The sequence below is a fragment of the Carcharhinus amblyrhynchos genome, chromosome 15, assembly GCF_965287045.1.
Source record: "Carcharhinus amblyrhynchos chromosome 15, sCarAmb.v2.hapA, whole genome shotgun sequence".
Taxonomy (NCBI): domain Eukaryota; kingdom Metazoa; phylum Chordata; class Chondrichthyes; order Carcharhiniformes; family Carcharhinidae; genus Carcharhinus; species Carcharhinus amblyrhynchos.
The window spans coordinates 67,468,003-67,483,080 of record NC_137338.1 but is presented as its reverse complement, the minus strand read 5'-3'; the positions used below and the strand labels follow the sequence as shown (position 1 = coordinate 67,483,080).

Here is a 15,078-nt window from a genome sequence, read left to right as displayed (position 1 = left end):
AGTTACATTTTCCTCTAAATCATTTATACATATTACAGACAGCAAAGGTCCCAGCACTGATCCCTGAGAAACACCACTTGTCACAGCCCTCCATTCAGAAACACACCCTTCCACTGCTACCTTCTCTTCAATAAATTTCTCTCCATCCAAGTCCCTAATAGTATGGTTGTCCCAGACAGTGTTGGAAAAATTAAAGTACTCTACTATTACCACCCCATTTTTCTTGGAGCTACCTGTAATCTCCTTACATTTCCCATTGACTATTTGGTATACAGAAACATAAAACATTACTGCACCGTACAGGCCCTTCAGCCCTCAATATTGTGCCGAGCCACATCCAATTCCAAGATCAAGCTATCCCACTCCCTATCATTCTGGGTGCTCCATGTTCCTATCCAATAACCACTTGAAAGTTCCTAAAGTGTCCGGCTCCACTACCACAGCAGGCAGTCTATTCCACACCCCAACCACTTGCTGAGTAAAGAATCTACCTCGGACATCCCTCCTATATCTCCCACCATGAACCTTATAGTTATGCCCCCTAGTAACAGCTACATCCACCCAAGGAAATAGTCTCTGCACGTCCACTCTATCAATCCCCCTCATCAACTTATAAACCTCTATTAAGTCGCTTCTCATCCTCCTCCTTTCTAAAGAGAAAAGCCCCAGCTCCCTCAACCTTTTCTCATAAGGCCTACCTTCCAAACGGGGCAGCATCCTGGTAAATCTCCTCTGCACTCTTTCCAATGCTTCCTCATCCTTCTTATAGTGAGGTGACCTGAACTGAACACAATATCCCAAATGTGGTCTCACCAACGTCCAGTATAGTTGCAGCATAACCCCACGGCTCATACTCAAACCCCCTGCTAATAAACACTAACACACTATAAGCCTTCTTCACAGCTCTATCCACTTGAGTGGCAACCTTCAGAGATCTGTGGATATGAACCCCAAGATCTCTCTGTTCCTCCACATTCCTCAGAACCCTGCCATTGACCCTGTAATCTGCATTCAAGTTTGTCCTAGCAAAATGAATCATCTCACACTTATCAGGGTTAAACTCCATCTGCCACTTTTCAGCCCAGCTCTGCATCCTATCAATGTCTCTTTGCAGCCTGCAAGAGCCCTCCACCTCATTCACTACTCCACCAATCTTGGTGTCATCAGCAAATTTACTAATGCACCCTTCAGCCCCTTCTTCCAAGTCATTGATAAAAATCACAAAAAGCAGAGGACCCAGCACTGACCCCTGTGGTACACCGCTGGTAACTGGCCTCCAGTCTGAAAATTTTCCCTCCAGCACCACCCTCTGTCTTCTATGATACAGCCAGTTACTTATCCAATTGGCCAAATTTCCTTCTGTCCCACACCTCCTTATCTTCTTCATCAGCCTACCATGGGGAACCTTATCAAACGCCTTACTAAAATCCATGTATACGACATCAACTGCTCTACCTTCATCTGCACACTTAGTTACCTCCTCAAAGAATTCAATCAAATTTGTGAGGCAGGACTTACCCCTCACAAAACCGTGCTGATTATCCTGAATTAAACTGCATCTTTCCAAATGATCATAAATCCTATCTCTCAGGACCCTTTCCATTAACTTACCGACCACCGAAGTAAGACTAACTGGCCTATAATTACCAGGGTCATTCCTATTTCCTTTCTTGAAGAGAGGAACAACATTTGCCACTCAGCAGTCCTCTGGCACTATCCCCATGAGGACAGTGAGATGACCAGAACTGAACACAATATTCCAAATGTGGTCTCACCAATAACAGTAAGGACCCAAAGATCAAAGCTAAAGGCTCTGCAGTCTCATCCCTTGCCTCCCAAAGTATCCTAGGATGTATCCCATCTGGCCCAGGGGACTTATCCACCTTCAGGTTTTTCAAAATTGCTAATTCACCTTCCCTCAGAACATCTACCTCCTCCATCCAATCAGCCTGTATCACACACTCATCCTCAAAAACATGGCCTCTCTCCATCGTGAACACCGAAGAGAAGTATTCATTCAGCGCCTCACCTATCTCTTCTGACTCCATGCACAAGTTCCCACTACTATCCTTGACTGGCCCTAACCTCACCCTGGTCATTCCTTTATTTCTCACGTAAGAGTAAAAAGCCTTGGGGTTTTCTTTTATCCGACCCGCCAAGGACTTCTCATGCCCCCTCCGAGCTCTCCTAAGCACTTTCTTTAACTGATTCCTAGCTACCTTGTAACACTCAAGCGACCCAACTCAACCTTGTTTTTTTCATCCTTACATACACTTTTTCTTTTTAACAAGGCATTCAACTACCTTTGTGAACTATGGTTCCCTCACTCAGCCATTTCCTCCCTGCTTGTCAGGGACATATCTCTCAAGGACACGCAGTATTTGTTCCTTGAAAAAGCTTCACTTTTCATTTGTGCCCAAAACCTGACAGTTTCTGCTCCCATCTTACGCTCCCTAATTCTTGCCTAATTGCATCATAATTACCCCTGCCCCAATTATAAACCTTGCCCTGTCGTGTGACCCTATCCTTCTCCATTGCAATAATGAAGGACACCGAATTGTGGTCCCTATCTCCAAAGTGCTCTCCCACAAACAAATCTAACACTTGGTCCGGTTCATTACCCAGTACCAAGTCCAATGTGGCCCCACCTCTTGTTGGCTTATCCACATATTGTGTCAGGAAACTCTCCTGCGCACACTGTACAAAAAGTGTCCCATCTGAACTATTCGAGCTATAAAGGTTCCAATCAATATTTGGAAAGTTAAAATCACCCATGATAACTACCCTGTGACCTCCACACCGATCCATAATCTGCTTTGCCATTTCCTCTTCTACATCACTATTACTATTTGGGGGCCTATAGAAAACTCCTAACAATGTGACTGATCCTTTCCTATTTCTAACTTCAGCCCAGATTACCTCAGTAGGCAGATTGCCCTCGAAATGCCTTTCACAGTCTTATTAAAGTGACCTCCCCCTTTTTAGTTTTACTTCTACCCATATAAATTCAGGGGGTGAATCCTCAGAAATATCCCCTCTCGGTACTGCTGGGTTATTCTCCCTAATCAAAAACGGAACCTTCCTATAACATCTGTACCCTGGAACATGGAGCTGCCAGTCCTGTCCCTCCCTTAGCCATGTTTCAGTAATCGCTATATAATCCCAGTCCCTGTGTTCATCTGCCTTGCCTGTCAGGCCTCAAGCATTGAAATAACTGCAGTTTAATTTAGACTTACCTTGCTGTCTGCCCTCCTCTTGTTTGACCTGTCTAGTACCACTGCCTTTACTATTTAATGTGCTTTCTTTAACTTCCGTGCTGTCCTCAACCTTCTCTTCTGTCTCCCGACTGCTTTGGGTCCCAACCTCCCCCCCCGCCAAGCTAGTTTAAACCCTCCCGAGTGTCTCTAGCAAATCTACCCCCCCCCCCAGGATATTGGTCCACCTCCAGTTCAGTTGTAAACCATCCCTCTCAAACAGGACACTCCTTCCCAAAGGAGATCCCAATGATCCACAAATCTAAATCCCTGTCCCCTGCACCAGCTCCCAAGTCACGCATTCATCTGCTTAATCTTCCTAATCCGACTCTCTCTAGCACATGGCACCGGTGGCATTCCAGAAATTTCTACCTTCCAACTTCAGAGTAGAAATCAACTGTAGAGCAAGATAAATGACTGGGAAGACATTGCAACAAGAAGGTGTCTCTCAGGCACTTACTAATTAATACAGGAAAAAATACAACTATATGCCACTATATGGGGGATGGCTTTGGCACCCAGGTAGGTAGGATGGGCCTGTAGGCCTGTTGGCAGCTTTGGCATCTGAACCTGCCACTGGGCGCCTGCCTCCAGGCATTTGATTTGCCCCCCTGTCACATTGGCAAACTGAAGAACAATTGGAACTTTGCATGCCACCTCCGTGGTTTATCTTTAACAGGAGGTCAACAGAGCCGATTTCTTGTCTACCCGATGGGGGGGGTAAGTGGCTTTTCCAGGCTGCAAACCCTCCTCTCCCAAAATGGCCAGCGCTGGGAATGGTGTCCTGAGATTGGCACACCAGGATTTTCAGCACCCCCAAACCATCCACAAATTCTATTCCTGACTTTATAATTGTACCATCGAGTGGAAGGAGATCGCTACTACATTATTAAAAGCAGATAATGCAGAAGCGCTCACATGGACCTGAAACCTGAATTCTGTTTCTCTCTCCACAGATTCTGCCAGAGCTGCTGAATATTTCTAGCATTTCCCGTTTATCAGATTTCTGCAGGACTTTGCTTTTGTATTGTTGCTGCGCAATGGGTTTTCAGTAGCCTGTGTTGCAAATGGTCAGTTAAAACGGAAATATAAAAGCTGACACTTTGATCAAGGGGCTGAATTAAATCAATAATTGCTTGTTCTTTGACCGGTATCTCACACATGATCTACACATGTTCTCATTGCCCCATGTCCCAGTACCAGGTAAGATTGGCCCGTATCCTGATATTGTTTCTGTGCAGTGGTCAATCCAGTTTGAAGACGGGATGACTCCATTCTCATGTTTATTGATAACTGCGTTTAGGTACATAATTCTTTTCATTTAGAAGCAGTTAATTGTTTTCCCCAGAATCCAAAAGTAATGGAAGCAGCAGTATTTTGAAAATTTAGGCATGGTTGCTGTGAAAGAGAAACTGAACTCAGAAGCTGGTGAGTGTGAGAGAGCAGACGCTTTAGAAGAATTGTAAATAGACCTCTGTGCAGCCGTCGAAACCTTGTGTGTCATCTCTGTGTATCTCCAAGGTGTGAAACATAACATACCTTTCCTTAATCAAATTTCTAGTCTGAACAAAGAACAACCCAGCACGGGAAACAGGCCCTTTGGCCCAACAAGCCCACATCGCCATTTCAACACTGTAAATCCCTCTTCACTCATGACCCTTGCTTTGATTCTAATTCTCAATTCATCACCAGAACAAAACATATTTTTAAACTTATGCCAAGAGTAAGACAATTGGAGTGAAAGTGTTTGAAATTCCCAGCAGATTCTCTGCCGTGGTCCAAATCTAAATCCACGTTTGAACTTTTGGACTAAGTTTCAGTAAATGACTGCAGTGTGTACATGTTCAACCTTGTATTTGGGGTTTTGCTCATGGTTTAACACATTTGGGATTCTATGTATAAACAAAAACTTTTCCTCTCAGACAGAGAAAGTGAAAAAAGAAAAGAGGCAGGCATCTCCTGGGCCTGTGTCAAGTGTGACGTCGACACTCCGAAGATCTCAATCTCCAGCAAACATGTCCAAAAGGTCATCTTCGCCTGCAGTGAAGTGAGTCACAATGTTTCTCAGCCTGTGATCACAATGTGACATGGTTCAGCAGTAGCATTCCAAGTCAGTAGTTTATGGATTTGAACATGAGAGAGGAGCAGGAGCAGACCATTCAGCTTATAGAGCTTGTTTCACCATTCAGAATGTTTGTGACTGATTTTATGTTTCTTTAATATGTTCTCTTATGTTTCTCTAATACCTTTTCTCCGCTGATCTTAATTTCCCTGCTTTCATTATCCCCGGTGTGACATTCTGTTTCTGACATGTAATTTGTGTCTTCCACTGTGAAGACAGACACAAAATATGTGTTCAACATCTCCATCATTTCTTCATTCTCCATGCTAATTTCTTCTGTCTCTGCTTCTAAGGGACTAATATTTACTTTAGCTACTCTCTTCCTTTTTATGTACAAGCAAAAGTTCTTTAAGTCTGTTTTTATATTCCTGGCTGGTTTGCTTTCATTCTGTTATCAACGTTTTGGTGACCCTTTGCTTTCTAGAACATGTCCAATCCTCAGACTTGCTACAATTCTTTGTAACATTATAAGCCTTTATAAAACATTATAATCTAATACTATCCTTAACTTCCTGAGTGAGATATGGGTCAACCTGCTGAGTCCTTATTCTTCAGTGGGATGTATTTTTGTTCAACATTTTGAATTCTTCTTTAAATGTCTCCCACTATTTATTTACATCTATAGCTTCAATCTATTTCTCTGATTGACCATGGCCAGTTATCCTCTCATACCTATGTAGATGACTTTTTTTAAGTTTAAGCTTAAGAATTATCTGTGATTAGAGTATGTTACTTTCAGGCTTGAAATGGAATTCAATTGTATAACAATCTACCATGGGAACAGCTCAGTAATCACATGAAGATGAAAATAAAATCTAATATAGCTTTCATGAATACAAATAAGATCTCAGCAGAGACTGGCGTAAGGGGACATTATAAAAAGGATAAAGTTTGAAAAGGTCTTGACACGGTTGATCTGACAGAGTGCTGGTTACACTGGAAGTTCTTTCAGATTGATCTTTGGTATCTTGTTAACTCTCACTTGTTGCATCTTTGTTGGCTTGCTATACAGACAATTTATGCTGAGAATATTCTGGCTGGAGGGGAACACTCCACTCTGCTCTACAGGCAATATGGGAAGCAGTCGTCTTTCTTTCATTCCTTGCTCCCAAGAAACACACTGAGGGTAAAATAAGGTGTTCAGACAGAACTTCTCCCAGGCCAAGTGTTTTTAGCTAATCAGCAGGAGTCTAAGGCCAGACAACAGCAGTTTTTTTGATGTTAACTCAAGTAAACAAGACAAGTCTTATCCCACTAGGTGTCTTGCTGGTCATAGAGCAGAAGTCATGTGATTTCTTTAAAAAAAGCAGCTTACAGTGAAAGTAGTGAATGTGGAGCCTTTAAAATAAAACTCAGGGCATGTTCAAAATAATTTAATGGCCTTCCAATTTTTCAAAAACAACATAATTTCTGGAGATGTAGGCTCATATCGAACTGAAAATTACGTGCTAAATTTTACATTTTGTAAAATATTTCATAAATGGATAAAATAGTAAGGACAGAACCGTTTGTCAAAATATATTCCGTATGTTTAAAGCTGTGTGGACTTTTTGTTTATCATTCTTCAGGGCCAGTTCAAAGATTCGAACCCGTTCTCCCAGCTCAGGCAAAGAATTCCCAACATCTCCCACTTCCAGCGGCAAGTCCTCCCCCATGAGAAGACGACCATCTTCTAATAACATCGCAGGAAGTGCCGGGAGTAAAAAAAAGAACAGAGAGCAGGGGGAGCCGGCACGGCAGAAATCGGAGGAGGCTGCAGGAGGTGACATTAAATCACCAGAGGTAGCAGAGCGGGAGACTCCAGCCACAACCCCGGTCAAAGAACATGAAAGGAAGAAAGCAGTTGTGGGTGAAGGTGATTACAACAACTTGCATTTATATAGCACCCTTAATGCAGTAAAAGATCCCAGGGCAGGAACATTGTCAAACACAAACTTGGCACAGCCCACATACAGAGATAATAGCTAAAATAAAGTTTACTTCTTCGTCACAAGTAAGGCTTACGTTAACGCTGCAATGAAGTTACTGTGAAATTCCCTTTGTGGCCTCACTGTGGCGCATGTCTTTCAGACTGTGGGAGGAAACTGGAGCACCCGGAGGAAACCCACTGTTAAACTGATTCTTAAAGGCCTCTAGAATGGAGGGCATTTAGAAATGGGAATCTGTGTGTGTCTGTGCGTTTGTGTGTGCATGTGTGAGTGCATCTACATGTATGTGCCTGCATGCATTCATGCATGTCTGTGTGTGTGTATGGGTGTGTATTTCTATGTGCATGTGCGTATGTGCATGCACATGTGTGTTTATGTGCACCTGTGCTTCTGTGTATGCGTGTGCATACATCTGCATGTATGCATACACAGAAGCACAGGTGCGCATATGCGTACATCTGCATGTATGCATATATGTGTCCGTGCATGTGTGGATTTGTGTGCATGTCTGCATATGTGCACATCTATGCGTGCACGTGTGTCTGAGCATGTGTGTATTTGTGTGCATGCACACACACACATATGTCTGTGTGTGTATTTTGTGTGTGTCTATGTGTCTGTGTGGATGTATATGTACGTGCAGATGTGCGCATGTGTGTGCATGCTGACACACCTCTCCACATTTCTCTATCAGACACATCCAGCACTAAGACAATGGCAGGAACAACTAACCCAGAGGAAGCAGCAAAACTTCTAGCAGAAAGACGAAGACTTGCACGCCTGCAGAAGGAGATTGAGGAGAAGGAGAGGCTGGAGCAGGAGGAAGCTGAAAGGTAATGTGCTGCATTTAAAAAGTCAGATTTCAAAATTCTCATCCATCTTTTCACATCCCTCCATGGCTTCGCTCCTTCCCATCTGTAATGTCCAGCAAGTGGATTTATCCATTCTATCCTGATTCTTTGCTCTCTGTTTTTAACAATATTTATATTTCTGGGAGTAATACAGTAAAATGGCCCCAGGTGCTTTCCCTCTCCCGCTCTCTCTCTTCTCATCTCTGTCTCACAGCCCCCCCCTCTCTCACAGCCCCCCCCCCTCTCTCACAGCCCCCCCCTCTCTCACAGCCCCCCCCTCTCTCTCACAGCTCCCCCCCTCTCTCACAGACCCCCCTCTCTCACAGCCCCCCCCTCTCTCACAGCCCCCCCTCTCTCACAGCCCCCCCCTCACAGCCCCCCCCTCTCTCACAGTCCCCCCCCTCTCTCACAGCCCCCCCCTCTCTCACAGCCCCCCCCTCTCTCACAGCCCCCCCTCTCTCACAGCCCCCCCCCTCTCACAGCCCCCCCCTCTCTCACAGCCCCCCCTCTCTCACAGCCCCCCCCTCTCTCACAGCCCCCCCCTCTCTCACAGCCCCCCCCTCTCTCACAGCCCCCCCCTCTCTCACAGCCCCCCCCTCTCTCACAGCCCCCCCCTCTCTCACAGCCCCCCCCTCTCTCACAGCCCCCCCCTCTCTCACAGCCCCCCCCTCTCTCACAGCCCCCCCTCTCTCACAGCCCCCCCCTCTCTCACAGCCCCCCCTCTCTCACAGCCCCCCCCTCTCTCACAGCCCCCCCCTCTCTCACAGCCCCCCCCTCTCTCACAGCCCCCCCCTCTCTCACAGCCCCCCCTCTCTCACAGCCCCCCCCTCTCTCACAGCCCCCCCCCTCTCTCACAGCCCCCCCCCTCTCTCACAGCCCCCCCCCTCTCTCACAGCCCCCCCCCTCTCTCACAGCCCCCCCCCTCTCTCACAGCCCCCCCCCTCTCACACAGCCCCCCCCCCTCTCACAGCCCCCCCCCTCTCTCACAGCCCCCCCCCTCTCTCACAGCCCCCCCTCTCTCTCACAGCCCCCCCCTCACAGCTCCCCCCTCTCTCACAGCGCCCCCCACTCTCTCACAGCCCCCCCTCTCTCACAGCCCCCCCCCTCACAGCTCCCCCTCTCTCACAGCGCCCCCCCCTCTCTCACAGCCCCCCCCCTCTCACACAGCCCCCCCCCCCTCTCACAGCCCCCCCCCTCTCTCACAGCCCCCCCCCTCTCTCACAGCCCCCCCTCTCTCTCACAGCCCCCCCCTCACAGCTCCCCCCTCTCTCACAGCGCCCCCCACTCTCTCACAGCCCCCCCTCTCTCACAGCCCCCCCCCTCACAGCTCCCCCTCTCTCACAGCGCCCCCCACTCTCTCACAGCCCCCCCCCTCTCACAGCCCCCCCTCTCTCACAGCCCCCCCTCTCTCACAGCCCCCCCTCTCTCACAGCCCCCCCCCTCACAGCCCCCCTCTCTCACAGCCCCCCCTCTCTCACAGCCCCCCCCCTCACAGCCCCCCCCCTCACAGCCCCCCTCCTCACAGCCCCCCTCTCTCACAGCCCCCCCCTCTCTCACAGCCCCCCCCTCTCTCACAGCCCCCCCCTCTCTCACAGCCCCCCCCTCTCTCACAGCCCCCCCTCTCTCACAGCCCCCCCTCTCTCACAGCCCCCCCTCTCTCACAGCCCCCCCTCTCTCACAGCCCCCCCTCTCTCACAGCCCCCCCTCTCTCACAGCCCCCCTCTCTCACAGCCCCCCCTCTCTCACAGCCCCCCCCCTCACAGCCCCCCCCCTCACAGCCACCCCCTCACAGCCCCCCCCTCTCTCACAGCCCCCCCCTCTCTCACAGCCCCCCCTCTCTCACAGCCCCCCCTCTCTCACAGCCCCCCCTCTCTCACAGCCCCCCCTCTCTCACAGCCCCCCCTCTCTCACAGCCCCCCCCCTCACAGCCACCCCCCTCACAGCCACCCCCTCACAGCCCCCCCCTCTCTCACAGCCCCCCCTCTCTCACAGCCCCCCCGCTCACAGCTCCCCCCCCTCTCACAGCCCCCCCCCTCACAGTCCCCCCCCCCTCACAGCCCCCCCTCTCACAGCCCCCCTCTCACAGCCCCCCCTCTCTCACAGCCCCCCCTCTCTCACAGCCCCCCCTCTCTCACAGCCCCCCCTCTCTCACAGCCCCCCCTCTCTCACAGCCCCCCCTCTCTCACAGCCCCCCGTCTCTCACAGCCCCCCCTCTCTCACAGCCCCCCCCTCTCTCACAGCCCCCCCCCTCTCTCACAGCCCCCCCCCTCTCTCACAGCCCCCCCCCCTCACAGCCCCCCCTCTCTCACAGCCCCCCCTCTCTCACAGCCCCCCCTCTCTCACAGCCCCCCCTCTCTCACAGCCCCCCCTCTCTCACAGCCCCCCCTCTCTCACAGCCCCCCCCTCTCTCACAGTCCCCCCTCAGTCTCATCCCCCCTCTGCTCCTGATAGTGTGGGGTCAGGAATCCCATGTGATCCCCATACAGGGACTTTGACCCAGAATACTGCTCTCGGTTTCTGTCCGACAACACAGACTTGAAACAAAATAAAGAGCAGAACAATCGAAAATTTCTCAATTCAATTAACTGATAAATATTTCACAACGGGCATTATTTTCCTCAAACCAAGTTTGAAACAGTAAGTGACCAAAGCTTAAGCTTTATTTATTAGTGTCACAAGTAGGCTTACATTAACACTGCATTGAAGTTACTGTGAAAATCCTGTTACACAACGTCATTTGTCTTCATGTGACTGCGACTCGTAGAAACATAGGCTCAGGTGGAGGCCATTTGGCCCTTCGAGCTTCAACTACTCCCTGTGGTAATGAATTCCAAAGGCTCACCACGCTTTGGGTGAAGAAATATCTCCTCAACTCCATCCTAAATGGTCTACCCCGAATCCTCAGACTGTGACTCTGATTCTGGGCTCCTCACCATCAGGAATATCTTCCCTGCATCTATCCTGTTTAGACCTGTTAGAATTTTGTAAGTGTCTATGGGATCCCCCCCCTCATTCATCTGAACTCCAGTGAAAATAATCCTAACCTAGTCAATCCCTCCTCATGTATCAGTCCCACCATCCCTGGAATCAGCCAGGTAAACCTTCGTTACACTCCCTCGAGAGCAAGAACACCCTTCCTCACAAAAGCAGACCAAAGCTAAAAGACTCCATGCCACAGAGGGATTGTATTTGCGATTGTCCACACACATTCCATTAGCAGCTTAAGCAATAAGATACAGTAGGATTACTCCAGAGTTACTGTGTTCACTTTCTGAAGGCGTTTTCTCAAATGAGGATCGCTTCCCCTCCCTTGTCTGCCCAAGGCCGTTGACCATTTTTGTCAGGTAGCCTGGTCTCTGGCCTCACCTTTATCATCTGAGGCATTTGTTTGTACTCAGTTGCTGCGAGGGAAGGTGCTGATGATGGCTCTTGAGTTTATCTGCTTGGCTTGTTGAAGGAAACTGAGGGAGGAGTTACAAAGAAAGGAGGCTGAGGAGAAAGCACGTCGCGAAGAAGAGGCCCGCCGGCTTGAAGAAGAGCGGAGACAGCAGGAGCTGGAACAGGAGCTGGAACGCCAGAGGAAGGCGGAGGAGGAGAGAATCCTCAGAGAACAGCAGGAGAAAGAACTCTTGGCTAGACTGGAACAGCAGGTTGGTGGTGTGAAGTGATGCTTTTTCCAACATTTATGAATGTCGTCCTTCCTAAGGTTCTGTTATGATAATGGGAAATTTGTTTTTTTTCATTCATTTATGAGATGAGGGTTTCGCTGGCTGGGCCAATATGTGCTACCCATCCCTAGTTGCCCTTGAACTGAGTGGCTTGTCAGGCCATTTCAGAGAGCAGTGGAGAGTCAACCAGAGACCAGGCAAAGACAGCAGATTTCCTCCCCTAAAGGGCATTAGTGAAATGGATTGGGTTTTTACACCAATGGTTTCAAGGACTTTTAATTCCTGATCTTTACTGAATTCATATGTCACCGTCTGCCTTGGTGGGATTCGAACCCAGAGCATAACTGTGGGTCTCTGGATTGTTAGTCCACTGACAATACCACCTTGCCACCTCTGCTGCATTAATCCTGGCAACGGTTAGGTGAGCACTTTCATCTTGCAGTACAACAACTTAATAATCAGTGGGATGTTACCTGTGAATTTTGAGGTTTGGAACATGTAATTTTGAGGAAGATTAACCCAGGGAGTTGAACCTAGAATCTTATCAGAGTTTGATATCACAAAAAGCTCCATTGTCGTAGAATCCCGACTTGTTCTGTTACCTCATCAACCCCAGCAAGTTAGTTAAATACAATCTGTCCTTTAAAAATCCATGGTGCTTTTCCTTAATTAACTCAACGATAATATAGAGATGGAAAGTTCACAGGGAAAGTGAAATAAGAGAGGCAAAGAGAGATGAAAAGAGACTGGCAGATAAAACAGAAGGGAATCCAAAAGTCTTCTGCAGGCGTAACTAGTCAAAGGTGAGTAAAATTCGGGCTAAGAGGGATTTACACATGGAGACAAGGGGCAGGGCTGAGGTACTAAATGAATACTTTGCATCTATCTTTACCAAGTATTAAGCTCGCTGTCAGGGCGGGATGTCTGGTAGAGGTAAAGGTGGGAAAGGTCTTGGGAAGGGCAGTGCCAAACGGCACCGGAAAGTTCTCCGCGATAATATTCAGGGAATAACTAAACCTGGTTTCCGTCAGCTCAAATATTTTACCCAAAATCATTATTTCTAAAAGCTTTCCCCATCGCTGAGATTAAACTGCGATTGCTGAGTTTATCCTAACACCTTTTCTTAAACAAAGCTGGAATATTTGCAATTCTGTATGGAAGACTGAAAAATTATGGTCAATACCACCCCACAATTTCTACTCTTACTTCCTTCAGATGTACACATTTCATCCAGTCCTGGAGATTGAAGTACAGGCAGTCTCTCTAATACATCGTCCTTCTCAATTTTTAACTCATTGTGTCTCGAATACTTCCTCTTCCACCACGACCTGGGCAGCATTTTCTTCCTTTTTTTTTCCCTCATGGCTCTTAAAAGAGCATTTCCAGTGAAATATTTTCCCTTAAGTTTTCAACCACCAAAACCGTAGAGGGTTCGTCCTTGGCGTTTCAGGGCAGACACAACATCCATGGCAGTAACGGGCCTTGCGTCTGGAGTGTTCGCTGTAGGTAACCGAGTTCCGAATGATCGTTCGCCAAGAAAATCTTCAGGACTCTGAGGTTTTCTTCATAGATGAGGGCTGAAGTGCGCTTAACGCCCCCACACTGAGCGAGCCGACAGATGGCAGGTTTAGTTATTCCCTGAATATTATCGCGGAGAACTTTCCGGTGCTGTTTGGCACCGCCCTTCCCAAGACCTTTCCCACTTTTACCTCTATCAGATATCCTGCCCTGACAGCGAGCTTTGGTAAAGATAATATTTGGTAAAGATAGATGCAAAGTATTCATTTAGTACCTCAGCCCTGACCCTGGCCTCCATGTGTAAATCCCTTTTAGTCCGAATTTTACTCGCCTTTGACTAGTTACGCCTGCAGAAGACTTTTGGATTCCCTTCTGTTTTACCCGCCAGTCTCTTTTCATCTCTCTTTGCCTCTCTTACTTCACTTTCCCTGTGAACTTTCCATACTCTATATTATTGTTGGAGGCCATACAGAGGAGGTTTACTAGGATGATCCCAGGTATGGAGAGACTGCTACATGAGGAAAGATTAAACAGGTTGAGTTTGTACTCCCTGGAGTTCAGAAGAATGAGAAGCGATATCATTGAAAAATAAGATCCTTGGAGCTAGGGTAAATGTTGGGAGGATGTTCCTAATCATTGAATCCCTACAATGCAGGGAGAGGTGTTTGGTCCCCTCAAACCTGAACTAACAACAATCCCAATCAGGCTTTAAACCATCTCCCTAAGGGGCAATTTAGCATGGTTAATCCACCAAACCTACACATCCTAGGCCTGTGGGAGAAAACCCACATAGATATGGGGAGAATGTGCAAACTCCACACAGACAGTCACCCAAGGCCGGAATTGAACCCAGCTTCCTTGCGCTGTGAGGCAGCAGTGCTAACCACTGTGCCACCATGCCAGAGTGTAGGGTCAGAGGACATAGTCGCAGAATAAGGAGGTGCTCATTTAAGACAGATTTGAGGAAGAATTTCTTCTCTCAAAGAGTGGTGAATCTTTAAAATTCTTACTCCAGGAGGCTGTGAAGGTTGGGTTTTTGAACATTCCTCAAGGCTGAGATCAATTCTTATCGGTAAGTGAATTAAGGGTTACAGAGTGAAGACACGAAAGTGGAAAGTTTTTCACTCAGAGGGTGGTGAGTGAGTGGAATCGGCTGCTGTCGGTGGTGGTAGAGGCGAACTCGCTGGGGTCTTTTGAGAGACTTCTGGATGAGTACATGGGATTTAATGGGATTGGGAGTTACAGATAGTTCTATGGCTTGGTAGGTATGGAAGTGATCGGCGCAACTTGTGGGCCGAAGGGCCTGTTTGTGCTGTAGTGTTCTATGTTCTAAATGAGTGTTAGATCAGCCATGATTTTATTAAATGGTGGGGCAGGCTGAAGGGCTGAATGGCCTACTGCTGTTCCTATTTCTTATGGTCTTACATTCAGCTAGGTTCTCAATTGTATTATCCACCTGACAAATGTCATCTGTGTGCTTTTTCTACTTCATAAGCTCGTAAAATATAGAAACAGAATTAGGCCATTCGGCCCATCGAGTCCGCTCTGCCATTCGATCACAGCTGATATGCTCCTCATCCCCATTTTCCTGCCTTCTCCCCATAAGCCTTCAACTCATCACCAATTAAAAATCTGTCTAACTCCTCCTTAAATTTACTCACTGTCCCAGCATCCACCGCACTCTGGGGTGGTGAATTCCACAGATTCACAACCCTTTGGGAGAAGTAGTTTCTCCTC

At 47.9% G+C, this 15,078-nt stretch overlaps 1 protein-coding gene across 2 annotated transcripts in view; it reads left to right on the top strand.

Annotated features, from left to right (window-relative positions):
* LOC145353390 (MAP7 domain-containing protein 2-like) overlaps positions 1 to 15,078 on the top strand; it is a 141,068-nt gene that overhangs the window by 101,018 nt on the left and 24,972 nt on the right. For both annotated transcript variants that reach the window (XM_080204118.1, XM_080204120.1), the window contains 4 exons: positions 5,177 to 5,301; positions 6,945 to 7,231; positions 7,999 to 8,137; positions 11,613 to 11,805. In XM_080204118.1, the coding sequence (XP_080060244.1) occupies positions 5,177 to 5,301; positions 6,945 to 7,231; positions 7,999 to 8,137; positions 11,613 to 11,805 (744 nt within the window). The remainder of the gene's footprint in view (positions 1 to 5,176; positions 5,302 to 6,944; positions 7,232 to 7,998; positions 8,138 to 11,612; positions 11,806 to 15,078) is intronic.